Source organism: Elephas maximus, chromosome X (assembly GCF_024166365.1).
Source record: "Elephas maximus indicus isolate mEleMax1 chromosome X, mEleMax1 primary haplotype, whole genome shotgun sequence".
NCBI lineage: Eukaryota > Metazoa > Chordata > Mammalia > Proboscidea > Elephantidae > Elephas > Elephas maximus.
In genome coordinates, this window is record NC_064846.1 from 144991989 (window position 1) to 145016881 (window position 24893).

Genomic DNA, 24893 nt, shown 5'->3' on the forward strand with positions numbered 1-24893 from the left:
GAGCACATTGATTACTTACTATCCATATGTCATCTCACTTTGTTGTGTTCAGAACTTGATGAAATCAGATGGTTGAGACCTGATCGATTAAATATATTCCACATAACATATTCCTCAATTGCTGTTACAATAAAGAAACCTGGACTAGCCATATTTGACTAATTTCTACCTAAGGTACTTGAATTCTTATAAATACATTTATTGCTTTAATCTCCCCAAGATTGGTTGATATAAATGTAATTATCTTCATTTTACAGATGAATAAACTGAGCCTGATGCTATATCCCTGTATAGGCAACATGAATTGAACAGCTGTGCCAATTATTTTGATAATTCAAGTCTTAGCATCCACCATTTGAAGATAGGAGAAGAGGATATTTGGGGGCTTGAATTATACCGATTGACTGTGTACATGAGTTTAATTGCCTCTAGATAATTGCTCATTTCTCTACTTCACTTCCCTTGTGCAGGCAGTGTCACAGAACAGTCACAGCTCTTGCTCTGCCTCAGTTTATTGATGGCTTCAGTTGGCAATGAAAACCAAGGTTCTTGGCTCTGTACCTAAATAAGTGGCAACTCCAAAACGTTTTGAAAATATGAAAAGGCTGAATGCATTTTTAGCATAACCTTTTGTATGTTTGACTTTTGACTTTGGAAGGGATTAGTCTTGTTAAATAACAGCTGGACACTTTTCCTAGAAATGGGAGTATTATGTGGAGTCTTCATTTCCCAAAGAAAAACATCATAGGTCTAATGCAATAATAGATATAAAAGGACATTGAGAAGTTAGGGTCACAAAATGTGACATCGTAACATTACATTGATAATTCTTATTACCACTGGTAATAATATTTGAAGTCATATTTCTGGAGTGATCCCAGTTTTCTTTCATGCACTGAAAATATATGATATTCTTTAAAGCAGGAATTTAAGAATTTAATAAAATATCCTGAATGTTTACCTTAAAAAAAAAAACTAAAACTACAGTCCCTTTGTACTGCCATCCAATTTTAATATAAGATTACAAATGGGATCAGCAAGTTTACTTAATCAGCCTCTGGGACAGATCTGGAAAGCAATGGAGTTGAATTTATTTATATGTAAGAGAGTTATAATCTTTTCCTGAAAAAAAAAAAGGATGCATGAAGTTAAATTAGGAATGTTTTGTATGTTTTCATGACAGGAGATTTAATCAAAGAAGGGATAGATGAGGCTTTTCTTAGATTGCTGCAATTTAGTTTTTCAGCTCTCTCTTGGAAAGGACGTTAGATGCAACGGTGCGTGGTTACTATTTCTAAAATGCCACTTTAATTGTTTCATCCCTCTGGTCTAAAACATCCAATGACCACCCCCCCTCCATTGCCTTCAACATTACTCGTTAATCTGATATTCAGAGCCCTCACATTGTGCCTCCAGCTTCCTTTCCCAATTTGATCACGGTCAAAGATCACCCAGTATAGAGCTGCCCTCTTCTCTCTTTCTCAAGCACGCTTACGTATGCTGACCTCCACACTTTGCTTTAAGCCCCTTCCTTGTCCTAGATTTGCCCTGTCATCATTCTGGTGTTATGAGTCCTGTCCATCCTCGACTTAAAGTTCAGGTTCCAGCTTCTCTGTAGCACTTTCCCTGAATACATTCACCTTAAAAGTCCATCCTTCAGAATCCTGTTAGCATAGTCTGCAGTCCATAAACCATTACATTTGTCACTTACATATTGTCTTCTATTATTGGTTAACTGCATATGTGAGCACGCATGGGTGGGCCTGCAGTTTGTCTCTCCAACTGCATTACTCTGTTCTAAAATCTCGCAGCTGCATTGCAAGTTCATTGAGTTCATTGGGGGATGTTCTTCTAAGCCATTCTCTATCACCCACAAGGTGCATTCCCTACTGCATAGACTATTCCCAAAAAATATTTTCTGCCTATTTGGCTAATCAATGTTCAATTACCTCTCAGCTCTGGTCTCTTTTATCTGAGGATTTCTACAAGCTCTGGACAGCTTCTGTAGGATGTAAAGTCAATGGTGTTCTGTACCAGGCAAAATATTATAAACAGTACCCTCACTCTTCCAGTTGCATAATTCCTCTATTTTCTTTCTTATGATTCAACTTATGTATAGGGTGCTCCGATGAGATAAACAGAGCATAGAACTTGAACAGTCGAAAATAGAATGGTTCCAAAGTAGTGTTATTCAGGATAGAACAACAAATGAACACTGGGAAAATTGAGCAGGAATAATCCCAAAAATGTATATTATAAAATGGTTTCCATTTTGCCCTTTCCTCTAAAATGTGTGTAAAAATATCCATTGCCGTTGAGTCGATTCCAATGCATGGCAACCGTATAGGACAGAGTAGAACTGCCCCATAGGGTTTCCAAGAAGCCGCTGGTGGATTCAAACTGCTGATTAGCAGCCAAGCTCTTAACCACTGCATCACCAGGGAGAAGAAAAAGTATTACATATTTTACTGGGTTATCACATCAAAAGCTTGCAGATGTGATGCACATGACAAAAACTGGTCTTAAAACTGCCCCAATTATCCTTTGTCAGTATGCTAAACTTATGGAACAATAGAGTTTCAAGAAATGTGAACAATATAGAATAACTAATAGATCTAATGTTGAATAGCTAAAAATATCAGTGCCCTTTGTATTAGCTTAGAAATGTATTTGCAAATCATTATCAACAAATTGTAGCCTAAAATTCTTCTTGACCTTGAAATTAGATTTCAAGATCCCCAGTTTAGACCACATTATTTACTTACTGGCTTCTGTAACTGAAAGAAGTTTTCATTTTTGCATATTAAGGGTTTTATGAAATGACAAGCAAATCAATCCTTTGAATTTCCTGTAACAAAATAGCTTTGAAAGAACCATCTTAATCTCTTTTTAACAAAGGGAAAGAATTTATTTTTAAAATAACATATTAATAGTAGAAAAGAAAGAGCCTCATTTTTTTAAAATAAAAGTAAAGGCATATGATATGAATTATAAATCCATATGATATACATCCCCCTCATGTCTGTCAGTTTGTCATACTGTGGGGGCTTGCGTGTTGCTGTGATGCTGGAAGCTATGCCATCGGTTTTCAGATACCAGCAGGGTCACCCACGGAGGACAGGTTTCAGCTGAGCTTCCAAACTAAGACAGACTAGGAAGAAGGACCCGGCAGTCTACTTCTGAAAAGCACTAGCCAGTGAAAACCTTATGAATTGCAGCAGAACATTGTCTGATATAGTGCTGGAAGATGAGCCCCCCATGTTGGAAGACACTCAAAAGATGACTGGGGAAGAGCTGCCTCCTCAAATTAGGGTCGACCTTAATGACATGGATGGGGTAAAGCTTTCGGGACCTTCATTTGCTGATGTGGCACAACTCAAAATGAGAAGAAACAGCTGCAAACATCCATTAACAATCGGAACCTGGAGTGTATGAAGTATGAATCAAGGAAAATTGGAAATCATCAAAAATGAAATGGAACACATAAACATCAATATCCTAGGCATTAGTGAGCTGAAATGGACTGGTATTGGCCATTTTGAAATGGACAATCATATAGTCTACTATGTTGGGAATGACAGCATGAAGAGGAATGGTGTTGCATTTATCAACAAAAAAGAACATTTCAAGATCTATCCTGAAGTACAACGCTGTCAGTGATAGGATAATATCCATACGCCTGCAAGGAAGACCAGTTAATATGACTATTATTCAAATTTGTGCACCAACCACTAGGGCAAAAGATGAAGAAATAGAAGATTTTTATCAGCTGCTGCAGTCTGAAATTGATCGAACATGCAATCAAGATGCATTGATAATTACTGGTGATTGGAATGCGAAAGCTGGAAACAAAGAAGAAGGATCAGTAGTTGGAAAATATAGCCTTGGTGATAGAAACAATGCCAGAGATCGAATGATAAAATTTTGCAAGACCAATGACTTCTTCATTGCAAATACCTTTTTTCACCAACATAAGCAGCGACTATACACATGGACCTCACCACATGGAACACACAGAAATGAAATTGACTACATCTTTGGAAAGAGACAATGGAAAAGCTCAATTCATCAGTCAGAACAAGGCCAGGGGCCGACTGTGGAACAGACCATCAGTTGCTCATATGCAAGTTCAAGCTGAAACTGAAGAAAATCAGAGCAAGTCCACAAGAGCCAAAATATGACCTTGAGTATATCCCACCTGAATTTAGAGACCATCTGAAGAATAGATTTGATGCATTCAACACTAGTGACTGAAGACCAGACGAGTTGTGGAATGACATCATGGACATCATACATGAAGAAAGCAAGAGGTCATTGAAAAGACAGGAAAGAATAAAAGACCAAGATGGATGTCAGAGGAGACTCTGAAACTTGCTCTCGAACGTCAAGCAGCTAAAGCAAAAGAAAGAATTGATGAAGTGAAGGAGCTGAATGGAAGATTTCAAAGGGCATCTTGAGAAGACAAAGTAAAGTATTATAATCACATGTGCAAAGAGCTGGAGATGGAAAACCAAAAGGGAAGAATATGCTCGGCGTTTCTCAAGCTGAAAGAACTGAAGAAAAAATTCAAGCCTCGAGTTGCAGTAGTGAAGGATTCCATGGGGAAAACATTAAACAATGCAGGAAGCATCAAAAGAAGATGGAAGGAATACACAGAGTCATTATACCAAAAAGAATTAATCGATGTTCAACCATTTCAAGAGGTGACATATGATCAGGAACTGATGGTACTGAAGGAAGAAATCCAAGCTGCTCTGAAGGCATTGGTGAAAAACAAGGCTCCAGGAATTGATGGAATATCAACTGAGATGTTTCAACAAACAAATGCAGTGCTGGAGGTGCTCAATCGTCTACGCCAAGAAATATGGAAGACAGCTTCCTGGCCAACTGACTGGAAGAGATCCATATTTATGCCTATTCCCAAGAAAGGTGATCCAACCGAATGTGGAAATTATAGAACAATATCATTAATGTCACACGCAAGCAAAATTCTGCTGAAGATCATTCAAAAACGGCTGCAGCAGTATATCGACAGGGAACTGCCAGAAATTCAGGCCAGTTTCAGAAGAGGACGTGGAACCAGGGATATCGTTGCTGATGTCAGATGGATCCTGGCTGAAAGCAGAGAATACCAGAAGATGTTCACCTGTGTTTTATTGACTATGCAAAGGCATTTGACTATGTGGATCATAACAAATTATGGATATGTCAGGAGGGATCAGTCCCTGGAGAAGGACATCATGCTTGGCAGACTACAGGGCCAGCAGAAAAGAGGAAGACCCTGAATGAGGTGGATTGACACAGTGGCTGCAACAATGAGCTCAAGGGTAAGAACCATTGTAAGGATGGCTCAGGACCGGGCAGTGTTTCGTTCTGTTGTACATAGGGTTGCTATGAGTCAGAACCGACTCGATGGCACCTAACAACAACAACAAAGCTTTGTATTATACCATTACAAGAAAGACATCAAAATTGGTAGACTTAAAATCTGTTTTTTAAGCCCTCAAGAATGTCTACAAGTGAGAAAATCACATTACAAAGAAATAGAGAAATAAATTTCACAGACTGTCCTATTGTTTTATGAGTTGGAATATCTAATAATACTTTCTTAAGTTGATATAATGGAGCCCTGGTGGCACAGTGGTTAAGAGCGCAGCTTCTAACCAAAAGGTCAGCAGTTCAAATCTGCCAGCTGCTCCTTGGAAACCCTATGGGACAGTTCTACTCTGTCCTATGGGGTCACTACGAGTTGGAATCGACTCTATGGCAATGGGTTTTGTTTGTTTGTTTGTTTTAAGTTAATATAATATCATTTTTCAAGTTAGCTAAATGATAGTTACTCTTAATAGTGATAAACACTGCTTAAGCAAGGTTGTATGTTCTAGAAACTTTCATACCATTCCAATTATAAATATGTCTTTCTTGCATCTCTGTTTCCCCTTATTGTATCCATTCCTTTGGTCAATAAATACTTTTACTTATAGATACCTGTTTACTGTATTTCCAGGAATCAACCAGCCCTGCAAAAGGTATTCCAGCTAGAAGGAACAAGGTGTACAAGGCAGGGGACTGTGAAAAGCTTGGCTCCCCTAGCTTGTTTTTCAGGTCGTCGTCGCTTGCCACTTGTCCTCCAGATAAAATCCAAACGCCTCAAGCTCCTTTTAAAAAAGCCAACCATAAACTGCTGCCATTGTGCCTCTCTAAGCTCATCTCCCATTATTTCCAGAGAATCTTAGGCTCCAGCCAGCCCAGTTGAGGCTCTTTATTTCATTTCATGCCATTGCTCATTTTTTTCTTCCCCTTACAATGCCCTCTTCATTATCTAGCAGAATCTTTCAGGCTTCAGCTACAGTGCCATACTGTCTATGATCTTTGCTGAGAATCCCCATATGTGGCCACTCCCTTCACTGATTCCTTGTGGTGGTTGGTTCTTTCTTTACCATTCATTTTGGTAATTTTGCTGGGTAGTTTCTCAGATCCACTCTCTAACTTCCTGTTTCACCCCGGGAGGCTGACCAATATGGACAGCATCAGTGGGTTTGCTTGCCCATTGACTGTGTCCTTCAATGGGAGGTGCCAGTAGATCAGAAGTTAAGAGGAGAGTGAGTCAAGGCATGGCTAGGTACCCTGACTGACAACCACAGCTCCTTTCAGGGGTCCTCTCTTTTTTCTCCCTGCAGCACCTTCTCAGTTTACACTAACTACTCCCTTCTCTTTGCCTTTCAGGCATTGGGGAGGAAAGACTCCCCCATTGTTGCTACCTCCAGGGTACTGCACCATCCCAATTCCAATGTGTCATTTGTTTATTACAGAAACCCTGAATGATTCAGTACTTCCACAGTTAGTTAATCCCCCTTTCAAATTTCCATTCATATTCTTGTTTCATTTAGCCATGACTGTATTGTTTTTTTATTGTAATTATATCATACATACTATGATAATTTTTTTTATGCTTTAGTATGTATGTATTGTAATTATATCATACTATGCATATACATATGCATATACATATATACATATACATATACATATACATATAATTACAATACTTACATAGTATTATGTATTGTAATTATATCATACTATGCTTTAGCCATACTATATTTTAATGTTGGTCCCTGACTCATGAAGACCTCATTGGTTGATTTTCAGAAGCAGATTATCAGGCCTTTCATCTTAGTCGGTCTTAGTCTAGAAGCTCCGCTGAAACCTGCTCAGCATCACAACAGTACCCAAGCCTCCACTGACACACAAGGGTGGCTGTGCTTAAAGCGCTTGGCTGCTGTCCAAAAGGTTGGCGGTACGAACCCACCAGCCGCTCTTCAGGAGAAAGATGTGGTAGTCAGCTTCCATAAAGGTTTACAGCCTTGGAAACCCTATGGGGTAGTTCTACTCTGTCTTATAGGGTTGCTATGAGTCAGAATCCACTCAGTGGCAGTGGGTTTGGTTTGGGGTTTGGTATATTATAACTATATCATACTATATCATAGTTCCTAAGTGTGTGGGCTCTAGACCCAAATTACCTCTGTTAGAAGTTCTGTCACTTATTAACATGTGATCCTGAACAAATTACTTCTTTTTCTTTTAGTTTTCTTATCTGTAAAATAGGTATAATAATAGTACCTATCTCATATTTTGAGGACTAGGCGAATTAATATTTTTGCTTAAAACTTTTATAGTTCTCATTATATAACAGAAAACGTCCAAAAAGTTTACAAGTATTAATCCAGTTCGTTCTTTCAACCAATATAAAAGGTAGGTCTGTTATTATCCTCATTTTCTAGCAGTTGGAATGAAGCAGAGAGCAGCTAAGTAACTTGTCCAAAATAATAAAGCTAGTAAGTGGCAGCAAGAATTCAGACCCAGGCGATCTAACTCCAGAGTCCATGCTCTTAACCACTATGATATTAATTGACAATTCTGGCGCATAGTAAATGCCCAGTAAACAACTAATCTTGTAACATTTTTTTTCACTGTATTGGTTCTTTACTAGTCTTTCTCTTGTTGTTAGATTATGAGTCCCTTGAGGAAAGAGGCTAAGTTGTATTTGTCTGTGTTTATTAGCCCAGACTTTGGCATATAGTTTAGTAAATGTTTTGTGTAATTAATTATTAAATGTTTCTTCTGTATTGCTCAAGGACACGTTAGCCTTGGAAAGAGCTAATACTTACTTAGCTAAAATTGGGGGTGGTATTTGGAATCCCAGCAGCCATTATTGTTGCTGGCACCACAGGTTCCTCATTTTACCCCCAATTTTTTTGTTAAATGATTTTCATCACTTTCTTGGGAGTTTCCCTACTTCACCCCTACTTCACTCCTACAATCACAGGACTTTGCTTCTCTGATATTGTTGCTACCGATGCAGTCCCAACTCACGACCACTGCCGACCATCTGTCCTATTCTGCTTTTTTTTCTTGAAGTTGGAAGAGATTTTCTCCAAAAAACACATTCTCTTTAGCTTCCTGGTTTCTTCTTCCAGAAATTTGGAATAAATCGCCAGGAACTAAGCAAGAAGCATTGCATTGACATCATGTCACTTGTGTTCAAATATGTTGTTCCCCATCAATGATCAACCAGTGCTTCAGCCAAGATACACATCTTTTATTCTCTGCTGCCTGAGGGTTGAGGTCAGGCACGGCAACATGATTGGTGGAACCTAATACGAAATGGAAATGCAGGGCCTTGTTAAAAAACATTGTTGAGAATTTCAAGACAGTGACAGCAGAACAGTAAGCCAAGCATGAGGCCCTTTTGTGTGCAGAACCCTGTGCAAGTGTACAAGGAACACACCAATAAAGCCCACTCTCCTTGAGACCTCTGCTTACCCAGGGCACGTCTCAGACAGAGAGGTCGGGATGACTTTTGTCTTAGCTTTGTTATCTTCCCTCGTCTGAGATCTTGCTTGAAAGTCCTCTTTCCCATGTCTTCCAAGAAACCTAGTGGCTCTTATGGAAAGCAAATTCCTGGTGGTTTACTTTGACATCCTAGAATTCATGAACTATGTGTGCAGAAAATGGACCTTCATCATTACCATATTAGACATTGAAGAAATCATCTCTTCCTCCAGTAAAATTATAGGTTAATTGAGAATAATGGCCATGCCCCCCATATTTTTAAGAAGTAGTAGTTTTTAAATAAAGGTAACTTAAAAATGGGGGGTGTTGGTGGTTCAGTGGTAAAATTCTCACCTTGCGTGCAGGAGATCCAGATTTGATTCCCAGCCAATGCACCTCAAGCACAGCCACCACCCATCTCTCAGTGGAGGCTTGCATGTAGCTATGATGCTGAACAAATTTCAGCAGAATTTTCAGACTAAAAAAGACTAGGAAGAAAGGCCTGGTAACCCACTTCCAGAAAATCAGCCAGTGAAAACCGTATGGATCACAACAGTCCGATCCCATCGTGCATGAGGCTGCTATGAGTTGGGGCTGACTCAATGGCAGCTAGTAACAATAATAATTAAAAAATACCGATTTACTTGAATTGAATTTTAAGTCAACTGATGGGAGGCACGAGAAGACCTGTACTACCAATGCCCGCTAACTGAGAGTTACACATGCAGGTAGTAATACATGGACCCATCATGCTATGTGAATCTAAGGAGTAAATGAGAAGTTTAGGGGCTAGAAGTGCAAAAGCGAGTGTGTTAATCAGGGTCTGAGATTAAGTGTGACTAGGATTTAATTGGAGGAAATACCTACGTGAAACGAAATAGAAAGGAATCCAGGGAAGGCTGAGAGAGCCATTAGATACAAGTCTGACCCCAAATGAAGGTGAGAGAGAGAGAGAGAAGGTTGGGTGGAGCTATCCCAGTCTCCTGTGCAGTCTAAGGAAGGTTCCACAAAGCTTTTAGGGATTCATGGAGGAGTCCCATGTCTCCTAGGAATGGCTCTGCCTTTGTTTCACCACATCCCTCAGTTGTTGGCAAGGAGCAGTCTGTGGGCTCTTGGCTTTGGTGCAAATGAAGTGATGGATTTCAAAATGCAGCACGCTGGAGCCCTCAGTCAGTTAGGTCCCAGTAGCAAAAGGCCTGGAAACCCTGGTGGCATAGTGGTTAAGAGTTTGGCTGCTAACCAAAAGGCCAACAGTTTGAATTCACCAGGCGCTCCTTGGAAACCCTATGGGGCAGTTCTAGCCTGTCCTGTAGGGTTGCTATGAGTCAGAATCGACTCGACGGCAATGGATTTTTTTTTTTACATATATTTTAGAGGAAAGGGAAAAATGGAAACCATTTTACAATAAGCATATTTGGGGATTATTCCTGCCCAATTTTTCCAGTGTTCATTTGTTGTTCTATCTTGAATAACACCTATAGAGTCACTATGAGTCAGAATCGACTCGTCAGCAATGGATTTGGTTTTTTGGTTTAGTGAAAGGCCTGCACATTCTCATGGCTGCTATAAAAAAAAAAAAAACAGCCATGGTATTTAAACCCGTATTGCATAGTTTAGATAGAGAAGAGCTGAGACCCACTTTAGCTCCACTTCCTTCAGAAGGCCCTCCTAGATCCCCAAGTTTGGTTAGGTATCTCTGCTACATGCTTTATTATTCCGTGCGCTTCCCCTACCGTAGTACTCAACTCAGTTATTGTCACTGTGTATTTACTGCCTGTCCTCACTGTTAGTTTGTTTTCTCTTTGAGAACAGGAATGTTTCCTTCTTCACCAGTGCATCCCTTGTGCCCAGTTCAATGCCTGACATAACAGAGGCACTAAAAAAGAGTTGCTGAGATCCAGATTGGGGGGGGGAGGCATTTGACAAAGTACCTGGCCTGTATTCTTCAAAAATATCAATGTCACAAAGTTCAAAGATAGACTGAGGAACTATTTCAGGTTAAAGGAGACTAAAGAGATATGAAAATTAATGCAATGCATAAGCCTAGACCAGGAACCGAAAATGTAGCTATAAAAGGCATTAATGGAACAATAGTCATACTCTGAATAAAGACTGTGGATTAGATTATAGTACTAAAGCCGTGTTAACTTTCCTGACTTTGAAATTGGATTGCAATTATGTAAGAGCCTGTCTTTGATCTTAGGAAACAAACACTGAATTATTTAGGGGCAAAGGGGCATGATATCTGCAACTTATTCTTAAATGATTTGGAATACATACATACATATATCTCTATATATAAAAAATAAACCCTGGTGGCATAGTGGTTAAGTGCTACCACTGCTAACCAAAAGGTCAGCAGTTCAAATCCAGCAGGTGCTTCTTGGAAACCTTATGGGGCAGTTCTACTCTGTCCTATACAGTTGCTATGAGTCAGAATTGACTCGACGACAAAGGACTTGGACATAGATATATATAAAAAAAAAACCCTGTTGCTGTCCAGCAGATTCTGACTCATAGTGACCCTATTGGACAGAGTAGAACTGCCCCATAGTGATTCCAAGGCTGTAATCTTTACAAAGACGACCACCCCGTCTTTCTCCTGAGGAGCGGCTGGTGGATTCCAACTGCCAACCTTTCAGATAGCAGCCAAGTGCTTAAACCACTGCACCACCAGGGCTGCTTATATATTACATATACAAATATTACATATGTAGAAAGAGAAAGGGAATGATAAATGGCAAATAAAATGCAACAAAACATTAACAATTGGCTCTTTTGGGTGAAGTGTGTATGAGAGTTCTTTGTAACATTCTTGCAACTACTCTGTGAATTTGAAAATAGAAAAAAATAAAGCGCCTTTAAAAATATTTTTTGAATGCATGAAGTGCAAAATGATAACCATGGTTAGAGAGTATTTATGAAGAAGTTACCAACAGAGGTGCTGCTAGAACATTCATTAGGGAAGGCATACCAGGTAGGAAAATATCCAAGCCAATTTAAAACGTAAATGAAAGTGAGGAAGTGGAGGGCAATAAAGACGACTTTGGATTTGGCCAGTCTATTTGGAAAGGCAGCTTAACGCACAGACAGAAGCCAGAATTAAGGTGCTCTGTGAGGCAGTTTGAGAACTAGACAGATGATTAGTGTGTTCACAGGTAAAACTCTTTGTTACTAGAAAGGCTACAATTTAGTAGCTACTTGACTTAAATGCTTACTTTCTTCCATACATAAACTATTTCACCATGTCAATCTTTAATGTTACTTTCTTAAAGTTGTTAATGAAACCAAGTATAAGGTTCTACGTTTTCGTGTTACATTTAAATTAACTCATGTTTATTTATTTCCTGGAAATAGTAACAGTTGAAGATCACTACAGGCCTTTGTTCTAATTGCAACTGTCTGAAAATTGTTGATTTTTGTAGAAAAATATTAAAAATGTAAAGCATTTGGTTGATAAGCTTTTTTCTTAGACTTATGAATGCTGACTATTCAGTTAATGTATGGCGTTTTCAATTTAAGTATTGCTCCAGTAGACTGACATTTTAAAGAATATAATAATAAAATGTAATTCTTTCTCAGAGATTATAATGACCTACATGTAGTATGCTAAGGAGCCCTGGTAGTGCAGTGGTTAAGCGCTCTGCTGTTAACCAAAAGATCGGAGGTTCAAACCCAACAGGTGCTCCGCAGAAGAAAAGATTCGACTGTCTGCTTCTGTAAAGATTTACAGCCTTGGAAACCCTATGGGGGCAGTTCTGCCCTATAGGGTTGCTGAGAGTTGGAATTTGACTCTTCGGCAATGGGTTTGGTTTTGGTTTCGAAGTATGTTACGGTTTTGTTGTTTAGCTCCTTTTTTTCATAGAATTGCTATTTATAACCACTTCCCTCACCTCTTGAGGGGGCTTAGTAGGATTAAAGACTTCTGATTTACTTTGTATTTGAAGGTACATATTTTTTTTCCCTCTGTCTTTGCTCAGCTAGTGGAATCTATGATGAATTCTCATCTCCAAGGGGTAAGCTGTTTTTAGTAAAGCCCTGTAGCTAGTTTATGACTTCTCTTAGAAATAGCATCGATTCCTTCCTCTCCTGTGTTTGTTTCTGCTAGAATGATAGAATCCTGTGTACAATGATTAATTATCATGCTTAGGTACTTTTAAGCATGTAATAGTTTTGGTTTTGTCCATTTAAGTTACACGTGTCATACATATCTGGGCTCATATCAGAGAAGAAAATAAGGATAATCAGAATTCTACTAGTTTTATCTGTCCATTGAAGCTACAACAAGGTAATTGAATGATAGAAGGGGACTGGAGTTTGTATGAGGATGAAGATTACAGTAGGGGCAGTGTTACTGAGGGGTGACACATGCTAAGAGCAGGAGATTGGGGGCAGAGAACAAAGTTTTAAAGATGGAGATTTTAGAACTAGATAATTCTGTGCAAAAAGAAGCCCTGGGGACACAAAGGTTAAGGACTCGGCTGCTAATCTAAAGGTTGGTGTCTTGAACCCACCCAGGAAGACCTGCCAGTCTGCTGCTGTAAAGATTACAGCCTAGAAAACAGTATGAGGCAGTTCTACTCTGTGACATGGGGCCGCTATGAGTTGAAATTGACTCCACAGCACCTAACCGCAACAAAAATTTTGAGTTATGATTAGATCTAAGGTGTTCTCGGATCTGTGGGTGGCTATAATGGAATAGAGAATAAAGTCATTGAATTTAAGAAGTTATGGGATTATAAATCTAAACTGTCAAGTCAAAGAAATGATAATAGCACATAAATAGAATACACTCAAAAGAAAACTAAATGAACTGAAAAGTAATATTTTCTCTCACCTCATGGCTATGTTCCGTTTCTTAGCAAGAAAATGTATCAGTCACTATTTTTATAATATCTTAACTAAAAAAATATTTAAGTATATGCCATATTTAAATCCTTTCCTTTATTTCTGGGAAGAAAATTGAAGGAGAAAATTCACATTCTGCTCTACTGTTGTTGTTAGGTGCCATGGCATCAGCCCCGACTCATAGCAACCATATGCACAACAGAACGAAACACCATCTTCGCCATCTTCACAATCATTGCTATGTTTGAGCCCATTGTTGCAGCCACTGCTTCAATCCATCTCAGTGAGGTTCTTCCTCTTTTCCACTGACCCTCTACCAATCATGATGTGCTCCTCCAGGGACTGGTCCCTCCAGATGACATGTGCAAACTACATGAGAGGTAGTCTCGCCATCCTAGCTTCTAAGAAGCATTCTGGCTGTACTTCTTCCAAAACAGATTTGTTCGTTCTTCTGGCAGTCCATGGTATATTCAATATTCTTTGCCAACACCACAATTCAAAGGCGTCGACTCTTCTTCGGACTTCCTTATTCCTTGTCCAGCTTTCACATGCATAGGAGGCAATTGAAAATACCATGGCTTGGGTCAGGCACACCTTAGTCCTCAAAGTGACATCTTTGCTTTTCAATACTTTAAAGAGGTCTTTTGCAGATTTGCTTAATGCAAACACATCATTCGATTTCTTGAGACCACTATTTAATATTAAAACCAAAAAAAAAAAAAACCCCAGTGCCGTCGAGTCAATTCCGACTCATAGCGACCCTATAAGACAGAGTAGAACTGCCCCATGGAGTTTTCAAGGAGTGCCTGGCAGACTTGAACTGTCGACCCTTTGGTTGGCAACCGTAGCACTTAACCACTATGCCAGCAGGGTTTAATATTAAAAAAATAATTCAGTAGATTATTTTCCTAGTTTCTATTTTGAAATGGATGTTTGTATATGTTGACCAGAAAGTGGGATAAAGAGCTGCAATTTTAGCTTGAAAAACTTTACAAGTGCATAGGAGTACTGCAATTGTGAATCTCCTTAGGTTTTTAAGGAGGCTGCTTCAAAGGTATGTCATCAGTAATCTTCTCAGGTGCTTACAACGCATGTGCCTGTCAGCAGAGTTAGAGAATCACCCAACTAGAGAACAGGTTTCACAATACCCTGAGACTTATTTTGTTTATTAGAGAGGAAAATGGCTTGTTTTAAGTCTAAATTGACATGCTTGCTAATTTCATCAGTAAAAGCTGTTCATTGTGGTCAGGTTTATTTTAAAGCCTGTTAAGGTTCAAATTAAAGTTGATCAAGTTACTTCTAAAACCTACTTCTTAAATGAACTTTGAAATTCTAAAAGAAAGAAAAAAGTATAACAAACCTTGAGTAATGCATCCAAAAGTGAGAAGAATAGCCTGGTTATTTGAGGGTGAATTAACATAGAATCCAAGAACAGTAACCTGATAAAGATGGTCTTTGCTTATATAAACATTTCCAAGCATCAACAAAACAGTTTCTCATTTAAATTAAACAAACCGTACATAATGCATTTGCTCACTGCTATAGCACTCAGTGACAATTTATAAAATGAATGAATAAGTGAATAAATGAATTTATGTATTTTGCTAGCTATGTGTATCAGTTCTTTGTTAAATTTGAGAGGGAAAAGTTTATTTTCTCTGATGTTTCTGGATAAGACAGTTTTAAAAAAATATATCGAGCACATTCAAATATTTAAGAGTTCCGAAGCACCTTTTCTGCTTGCTGTGTCACAGATGACCAGATTGTAACATTCTAACCCTGGAGAACATCTTATTTCATAAAATCTATCTATTAGTATATGGCTCCTACTTTAAAATTTGTTCAGCACTCTCCAACTGACTTATGCCACTTACTTCAATAGCTATCTTTGGCAATTTGTTCCGTATTTCAAACACCCTTTTGTGTAAAAAAAACCATAAAAGTTAGAAACCTGAAAATTGGATTTTTCTTCTGAGCAATCACAGCTCAAAAATGTGGAAAATTTGTTGGAAGTTAGCCCCTCCGATTTTTCAATACAGAGATGGGGAAATATTCAAAATAGATGTACACAATGTTTGGATAAGTTTTTTTTCTTTCCATAATTTTCATATTACCAAAGGCAATTGAGCTTAAATCACAAAACTCTACATCTTCACAAAAGAGAAACACTATAGAATGATCAAAATTTGGCCTTTCCAAAACTAAAAATCCTTAGAAAATCACCAGAAGTCAGAGGACATAGTACATAACTAAGTTTCATGAACGTTGCTATCTACTACATTTCATCGCTTCACTTCCATTGGCCTCATGTGGTAGTACAAAGAACATCAGATTTAGAATCAGAAAGACTTCTGGTTTGGTTAGTACTAGAATAAAAAGGAGAAAACATCTGTCACATAGTGATTATAAATTGGTGGATTCAAACTGCTGATCTTTTGGTTAGCAGCTGTAGCTCTTAAACACTCCGCCCCCAGGGTTTCCTATAAACTAATAGTAAATATCAATTTTAGTTTCCCCAATTAAAATAAAATGAATTCTGTTTAGGAGCAGAGCAATACTATAAGTGAAGTATCTTACTTTTCCACAAATTTTTTGTAAATCTTGCTGGGATCTTAGCCCTAGAGTGTAGAGAGACTAAGATGATACAAACACTGAATGAACTCTTGGGGGAAGAGAAATTTTTTGATGATTAACACCGCTACCAATAAATTAAAAGTTATTTGTTGGCTATATTCTATTTGGTACTTTTATCTAAAGCAGTATTCAGTTTAATGTTTTTTTATAATATGGAAGAATATGAATACTAACTTCTAGCCTGATGATTTCCAAACTTGCCAGATCATAAGAGTTAAGTAGACAATTTGCTAGAAATACAAATTGCCAGCCATCCCTACTATGAGTCATTAGTTCTGGAGTGGAGCAAAGGAGCCTGGGTGACTCTTATGGTCAGGCAACTTTGAGGAGACACTAATTTAGCACATCTACATCACCTTTTCATTTTACAGATGAGGAAGCTCAGGCACGAAAAAAGTTAAATATTTCATCTCTTAGTTCACTTCTATGCTTTTTCTGTTTCTCATATATACAACTTGATTTTGACACCACACAGAATGAAATGAAAAGTATAAATAGCTTTCCTTCTCTTAAATGCATCATCATAATTTGGAATTACATCTCTACTAAACCAAAAAAAAATCAAACCCGTTGCCATCAAGTTGATTCTGACTTATATCGACCCTATAGGACAGAATAGAGATGCCCCATAGGGTTTCCAAGGAGCTGCTGGTGGATTCAAACTACCAATCTCTTGGTTAGCAGCCAAATGCTTAAGACTGCACCATCAGGGCCCCACATCTCTACTAGGGGCACTTGTACACTGGTTTAAGTAAACACAGGGTACTCTGAAATGGCTTCACGTAGCTCTTAAATGGAGCCCTGGTTGCGTAGTGGTTGAGACCTCACCTGCTAACCAAAAGGTCAGCAGTTGAAATCCACCAGCTGCTCCTTGGAAACCCTATGGGGTAGTTCTACTCTGTCCTATACCCGAAAAACCCAATGCCGTCGAGTCGATTCCGACTCATAGCGACCCTATAGGACAGAGTAGAACTGCCCTAGAGAGTTTCCAAGGAGTGCCTGGCGGATTAGGGTCATTATAAGCTGGACTCTACTCGACATCAACGGATTTTTTTATTTAAGCTCTTAAATAGTGAGGCGAATCTATAATCAAGAATTTCATTTGAAATATATTTGGAATCTAAGAATGAAACACATTACTTGTTAAATTTTTCTCTACAAGTTCTTACTCAATAGAGATTTATATCCAATAACATCTTCCTTATTTCTGAAAGCATTTTAGTTGGCTTGAAAATTGCACTTTACTTTGTATTACATATAAGAAATGCACAATGCTGGAGAACCCCAATATTAAGTTTTATATTTGTTCCTTCAGGCAACGATGCAGGATTTGGAACAGAGACGCCCCCAACTGGAAGAACTCATTACTGCTGCCCAGAATTTGAAAAACAAGACCGGCAATCAAGAGGCTAGAACAATCATAACAGATCAAAGTAAGTCTTTTCATAGGAATGTGAAACTCAAGGCAGGTGTATGAAAAGTTTCAGCATGAATATTAAGTTGATACATCCCCATCATGTTTATCAAAATAGTGTAAAAGGGTTGTCAATTATAATTATCGTACTGAGTAAGAATTTCAATCCATAATGTTCTCTCTCAATAACTGAGCTTAATTTCACCGAATAGAGGAGATACAATTTTTCCCAATTCAGGGCTTATATAGTTGCAAGGCATGGAGTGGTGGGCGTGGTGCGGCAGAACATTTGCTCCTCAGTTGCCATCTCTCTGGACCCCTCTCTGCTATTTTGATGCCCCATTGTGTAATACCAGAAATCATTATACTGTTCCTTATGTCACATCGGGGTGGGCAAGAACTTTGGGAGGCTGTATAAGGCCCATCTACCTAGATATTGTGCGTACTATTTTCTTCTTTATGCCACTCAAGAGTGACTCAGGGTGACTGTATTCGGTGTATGGGCATGTGTTTGTGGCTGAGGGAGGAGTAGGGGAAACTACTCTCCATCCTATTTCCCCCAGAGGTTCTGCCCAGGTATGAGGCCCAGGTTGCCCCTGCTATCAGATTCCCTCAGATCTTTCTGGGTTTCCCCCTTTCCCTCCACCCACCTTCCCTCCAGGTTATGGTTTGAACGGGGCTGGGCACAAGGCCCTTCCATGTGGACACACAGAAGATATCGAACTTTCTGAATTCCCCTGCAAATGCTCTAGTGGCGCAGTGATTAAGAGCTCGGCGGCTAAGCAAAAGGTCAGCAGTTTAAATCTACCAGCCGCTCTCTGAAAACCCTATGGGGCAGTTTTACTCTGTCCTATAGGATTGCTATGAGTCAAAATCAACTTGACAGTGACAAGGGTTTTTTTTTGGCGAGGGGGGCACCTTCCTACAACCAACGAAATCTTTTCTAGTTCAAGAGTGGGGAAACCATTCCTTTAATAATCGATTTTCCCCCAAATTGTTTGTCTTACGCTAGGACTAGCCTTTTGAAACTCAAAGTCAAGAGTATATGCTTTCTTCAGTTACATTCTGCTGCGTCACCCCTTCCCTAAGGAAATGGAGGAAGAAAGCCTGGCTGCCAGTGTGTTGGGAAAGGAAAAGGGTAACAAGAATAAAAGGTTAATAACTGAAAAATATTATAAGTCACACATATTAAAAAAATACAATAGGTTAATTCTTAGTGATAAGAAACCAATCAAACCCATTGCCACTGAGTTGTTTCTGACTCCTAGCGACCCTATAGGACAGAGTAGAACTGCCGCATATGGTTCCCAAGGAGCACACTTGATTCAAACTGCTGACCTTTTGGTCAGCAGCCGAGCTCTTAACCACTGTGCCACCAGAGCTCCAATAGCTATTTATTGCGCACCTCCTAGGTGTCAGGCACTGTGCGGGGAGGGGGGGGTATTTGTGTGTATGTATGCATGTGTGTATAATCTTTTTTAAAAACCTGTGAGCTATATTTCATAATGCCCATTTTATAGATGAGAAAATAGGTTCTCAAAACAGTTAATCAAATTTCTCAAGCTTACAAAACAAGAAAAGAACAGAGCTTGTTGTTGGTGCCATCCAGTTGATTCCAAACTTAGAGTTTCAGAATGTAGATTTTGCAAACATCTTTTTCTGGCTAGAAAATCTGTGCTCCTTCTAGTATGTCTACCATTCCCTATCTTGTTTTGTTGTTTTTGTTAATAACCTTAATCACTAGGACTAAATACTTTTTTCAGTGTGCAATTATGAAGGTTTTGATTTACCTCCTAAAGACATTTCCTCTTTCAGTTGTAGCGATTGTTAATTAAACTAGGCCTTTCTGAATTTAGAAATTTTAGCTCTTTATTGTTGCTCAAGCAGTGAATTTAAATATGTTAATGTATTAGTTGGGTAGTACTAGCTGCTATAACAGGAGCCCTGGTGGTGTAGTGGTTAAAGAAATCTACTGTTAACCAAAACCACCAGTGACTCCATGGGAGAAAGATGGGGCAGTCTGCTTCCATAGAGAGTTACAGCCTCGGAAACCCTATAGGGTTGCTATGAGTCAGAATCAACTCAACAGCAGTGGGTTTGTTTTTGGTTTAACTGCTATAATAGTTCAGCTCCCAAATCTCAGTGGTCACTACAATAGAAGTTTACTTTTTACTCTGGTGAAGTCCAAAATAAGCCACTCTCTATGCAGTCATTCAGAGACCCAAACTCCTTCTGTCTTTTGTGTCCAGAGCATCAGGGTCCTGTGCATTTAGCCTGCAGACTAGGAAAGAGTATTGCTCATGGTAATTTGTAATGAGCCAGGCCTGGAAGTTGATGCATGTAATTCTGTCCATAGTCTGTTAGCCAGAACTTGTCACATGGCTAACTGCAAAAGAAACTGGGAAATATTGTTCAGTGTTGACCCCAGGAAGAAGAGGAACAGGTTTGGTAAAAAAGCTAGTCAGTCTCTACCATAGCTAATTTGGACAAGGAAGAATACACTTAAATTCTTTGGCTCAGTATGAATTATAGAAAGTTCTTTCTATAACCAGCGATGCAAGAACAAAATTGCCTTGTAAAGACAAACATAGACTACTGTTCAACTGATATAGCAAAATGTTCACTCCGCACACTGGAACCATGAGGGTTCTCCACCAGGTTGCAACACACTGGCCCAAAAGAATGAATCTTATTAAGTGATTTTCTCAGTAAGAGACTGAATTCCCATTTCACAGTTAAGTGATCTGTTTCTTGCCCAAGAAATACAGAAATTTGGCAAAGATGTTTATGCAAGTCTGAACATACTATATAGAAAGTGATTTGTTACTTTACTAATGAAAAATAACATCTTTTTTTTCCCCAAGTGGAAAATAACACTAATTTATTTTATAGTATCCTTTCGACATTGAACATTTTCCATTATCCCTTGCAAACTTTTTTTGATATTGTATTGACTTTTTTCATGATGTAGATTAAAACTGAGTAACCGAAGGGCAGGTTTGTATCTCGCTGCTAATATTCAGTGATTTGAATAGTTCTGCTTTTCTAAGCTTTTGTCTTTTAGGAATGAATACCATTATGAATATTTGCAGCATAATAGAAAGATTCTAATCCAAATGATCTAAAAAAGCATTTTCTTGAAAGCAAGTGTCTGTTGAGACATGTCACGATGCGTATTAAGAGCCTAACCCAGAATCCCAGTTCTGAATATGCCTGGAGTCTCCGATACTGGTACCAGGATAATTCTGGCAAGATATATTTATCTAAACAATGTCATTTTCAGCCCTGCTATGCTTCAGTTTATCTCTTGATTTGAAATCCATGAAATGGGATGGAAATTCTATACTCATAAAGTTTCAATCGTGTTCAAAGTAAAATTTTTCTTAGTATAGATTTGGTTTTCAGGGAAAGGGCAGAAATAAAGTACTTGCTCATAAAATTGTATTCTCTTATTTGAAGACTTCAGTCTTCCTTTTTTTTGTTGCCCTGAAACTTCTAGAAATACTTAAAAAGAAATCAGCTAAATAAAGGGAAAATATTTAATACATGTATAATACTATATTAAAACATTTTTTTCTCTCCTTGGTAAATCTCAGTTCATAACTTTGAACAGTTGGGGAAATCTACACATAGTTACTACATCCCTTCAAGAAAAAAGTCCAGTAAAAAGCAATTCCTTTCTGCTAGTAATATCCATACTAAAACTTCAAATAATTGGGTCTGCAAAATACCAACATGTTTCTCTGTATAAAGCTATTTACATAGTATCTGTTGTTTTCAAGTAAATATATTGATCAAAATAATGTAATAATCTAAGTAAGAGAATAAATTTCATTCTAAATGTGTTCAAATGAGAAATTCTATGCTGTTTATCATGTTCAAATTATGCATTTTTGTTCAAATCTTTGGTTGCTGAATGTGTCGATCATTCCTTCTGCAAAAGGTTAGGTCAGGGGAACAAAAGTAAATATGGTAAGGATCTAAAATCGTTTTGTTGGAGCTTTCTGAAGTCTGCAAAACTCTTGTCCATGTCTATCAACTTTGGTAAAGCGTAATACCATTATATTTGGCATAGCAGTGAGGGGAATATGCAAAGAAAGAATTGCTCTCTTTTATAGCTCCGTTGGCACCGTGGTTAAGAGTTTGGCTGCTAACCAAAAGGTCGGCAGTTTGAATCCACCAGCCGCTCCTTGAAAACACTATGGGGGCAGTTCTACTCTGTACTGTAGGGTTGCTGTGAGTCAGAATCAACTCAGTGACAGTGGGTTTAGTTTTGGTTTTTTATAGCTCTGTTTATTTCACAAATAAATAATAACATTAAACATGGCTGCTCTGACATTTGTGCTTGAGAGCCATACCTCTGTAGCTTCTCCTCCCTAGCCCCTACTCCTACCGTTATAGAGGTCTATAGCACTATTAAAAACCCACTGCCATCGAGTCAATTCTGACTCATAGCGACCCTATAGGCCAGAGTAGAACTGCCCCATAAGGTTTCCAAGGAGCAGCTGGTCCTTTCACTATACCTATTCAATCTGTATGCTGAGCAAATGATCTAAGAAGCTGGACCATATGAAGAACAGGGCATGAGGACTGGAGGAAGATTCATTAACAACCTGTGTTATGCAGGTGACACAACTTTGCTTGCTGGAAGTGAAGAAGACTTGAAGCACTGATTGATGAAGATCAAAGACCACAGCCTTCAGTGTGGATTACACCTCAACATAAAGAAAACAAAAGTCCTCGCAACTGACCAATAAGCAACATCATGATAAACAGAGAAAAAGTTGAGGTTGTCAAGGATTTCATTTTACTTGGATCCACAATCCACACTCATAGAAGCAGCAGTCAAGAAATCAAAAGATGCATTGCATTGGGCAAATCTGCTGCAAAAGACCTCTTTAAAGTGTTGAAAAGCAAAGATGTCACCTTGAGGACTAAGGTTCGTCTGACCAAAGCCATGGTGTTTTCAGTCACCTCATATGCATGTGAAAGCTGGACAATGAATAAGGACAACTAAAGAAGAAGAGTTGACACCTTGATTTGTGGTGTTGGCGAAGAATATTGAATATACAATGGAATGCCAAGAGAACAAACAAATCTGTCTTGGAAGAACTACAACCAGAATGCTCCTTAGAAGCAAGGATGGCGGAACTATGTCTCACATACTTTGGACATGTTATCAGGAGGGATCAGTCCCTGGAGAAGGACCTCATGCTTGGTAAAGTACAGGACCAGTGGAAAAGAGGAAGACCTTCAAGAAGGTGGATTGACACAGTGGCTGCAACAATGGGCTCAAGCATAGCAATGATTGTGAGCATGACACAGGACCAGGCAATGTTTCGTTCTGTTGTACATAGGGTTGCTATGAGTCAGAACTGACTCGGTGGCACCTAATAACAACAACATAGCACTATTACATATAGTGGTTTTCAGGGCAATCTGCCTGGGGTGACCACTGATCAGCTTTGAGACCTTGAACAAACAACTCAAACTACCTAATCTCTTTCTTTTTCTATAAAATAGAATTAATTCTATCAGCCTCATGAGTTTGGATAATTAGTTGCGATAAACACATAGAGCACTTAAGTCAGTACCTGCCACATAGTAAGAGCTCAATGAATGTTAGCTCTTGTCATTTTCTATGGGTGGTTTGAATACTTGGCCTGAAAGCACTTAATGTGCTTTTCCATAGAAATCCAGTTATAGCACAACAATAAAGAGGAATTCAAAAGGAAAAGGCTGTTTTGGAAAATATGGAATAAGATATATAAATAAAATTAAGCAAATATTGTGAAAAGTATGTGAGAGATACTGCCAAACAAGAGAATTCTTGAAACTTATTTATTTTTAATATCCAAGGTAGATATTATTATTCCCATCTTAGAGACAGAAAACTGAGGCTCAGAGTATGAGTAATTTGCCTAAGATCCTAGCAAGGTGGCAAGTGAGGGCCTGGGATACAAACTCATGTCTGCATGATTCTAAATTTTGAGGCATGTCAAATGGAAAAGGTTGATTAGTCAAAAAATAGAAGGGCTATTTACCTGAGAACTTAAAATATTAGGACTGACCTCAGGTTGTTATAATATGCATATAATTCTTGCTGTTCCTCTTCATACTTTTGTCCTCCATGTATTTATGACTTTTAATATAGGGGTGTCTCTTACACATATCAGAAATCATCGAAAATGAAATGGAACACATGAACATTGATATCCTAGGCATTAGTGAGCCAAAATGGGCTGGTATTGGCCATTTTGAATCAGACAATCAAATGGCCTGCTATGCCAGGGATGACAACTTGAAAAGGAATGGAATTGTGTTCATCGCCAAAAAGAACATTTCAAAATCTATCCTGAAATACAACGCTGTCAGTGATAGAATAATATCCATACACCTACAAGGAAGACCAGTGAATACAACTATTATTCAAATTTACACACCAACCACTAGGGTCAAAGATGAAGAAATTGAAGATTTTTACCATCTTCTGCAGCCTAAAATTGATCAAACATGCAATCAAGTTGCATTGATAATTACTGGAGATTGGAATTTAGAAGTTGGAAACAAAGAAAAAGGACTGGGTAGTTGGAAAATGTGGCCTTGGTGATAGAAACGATGCTGGAGATCTCATGATAGGATTTTGCAAGACCAACAACTTCATTGCAAACACCTTTTTTCACTAACATAGGTGGTGACTATACACCTGGACCTTGCGAGATGGAATACACAGGAATCGAATTGACTACATCTGTGAAGAGACAATGGAAAAGCTCAATATCATCAGTCAGAACAAGGCCAGGGGCTGACTGCGGAACAGACCATCAATTGCTCATAAGCAAGTTCAAGTTGAAACTGAAGAAAATTAGAACAAGTCCACGAGAGCCAAAGTACAACCTTGAGTATATCCCACCTGAATTTAGAGACCATCTCAAGAATAGATTTGATGCGTTGAGCACTAATGACCAAAGGCCAGTCAAGTTGTGGAATGACATCAAAGACATCATACATGAAGAAAACAAGATGTCATTAAAAAGACAGGAAAGAAAGAAAAGAGCAAAATGGATGTCAGAAGAGACTCTGAAACTTGCTGTTCAATGTCGAATAGCTAAAGCAGAAGGAAGAAATGATGAAGTAAAAGAGCTGAACAGAAGATTTCAAA

At 38.5% G+C, this 24893-nt stretch overlaps 1 protein-coding gene across 12 annotated transcripts in view; it reads left to right on the forward strand.

The window, feature by feature from the left end:
* The window catches only part of DMD (dystrophin), a 2447064-nt gene that overhangs the window by 1752604 nt on the left and 669567 nt on the right, over nt 1-24893 (forward strand). For all 12 annotated transcript variants that reach the window (XM_049872854.1, XM_049872851.1, XM_049872858.1 and 9 more), the window contains one exon: nt 17633-17750. In XM_049872854.1, coding sequence (XP_049728811.1) covers nt 17633-17750 — 118 coding nt within the window. The remainder of the gene's footprint in view (nt 1-17632; nt 17751-24893) is intronic.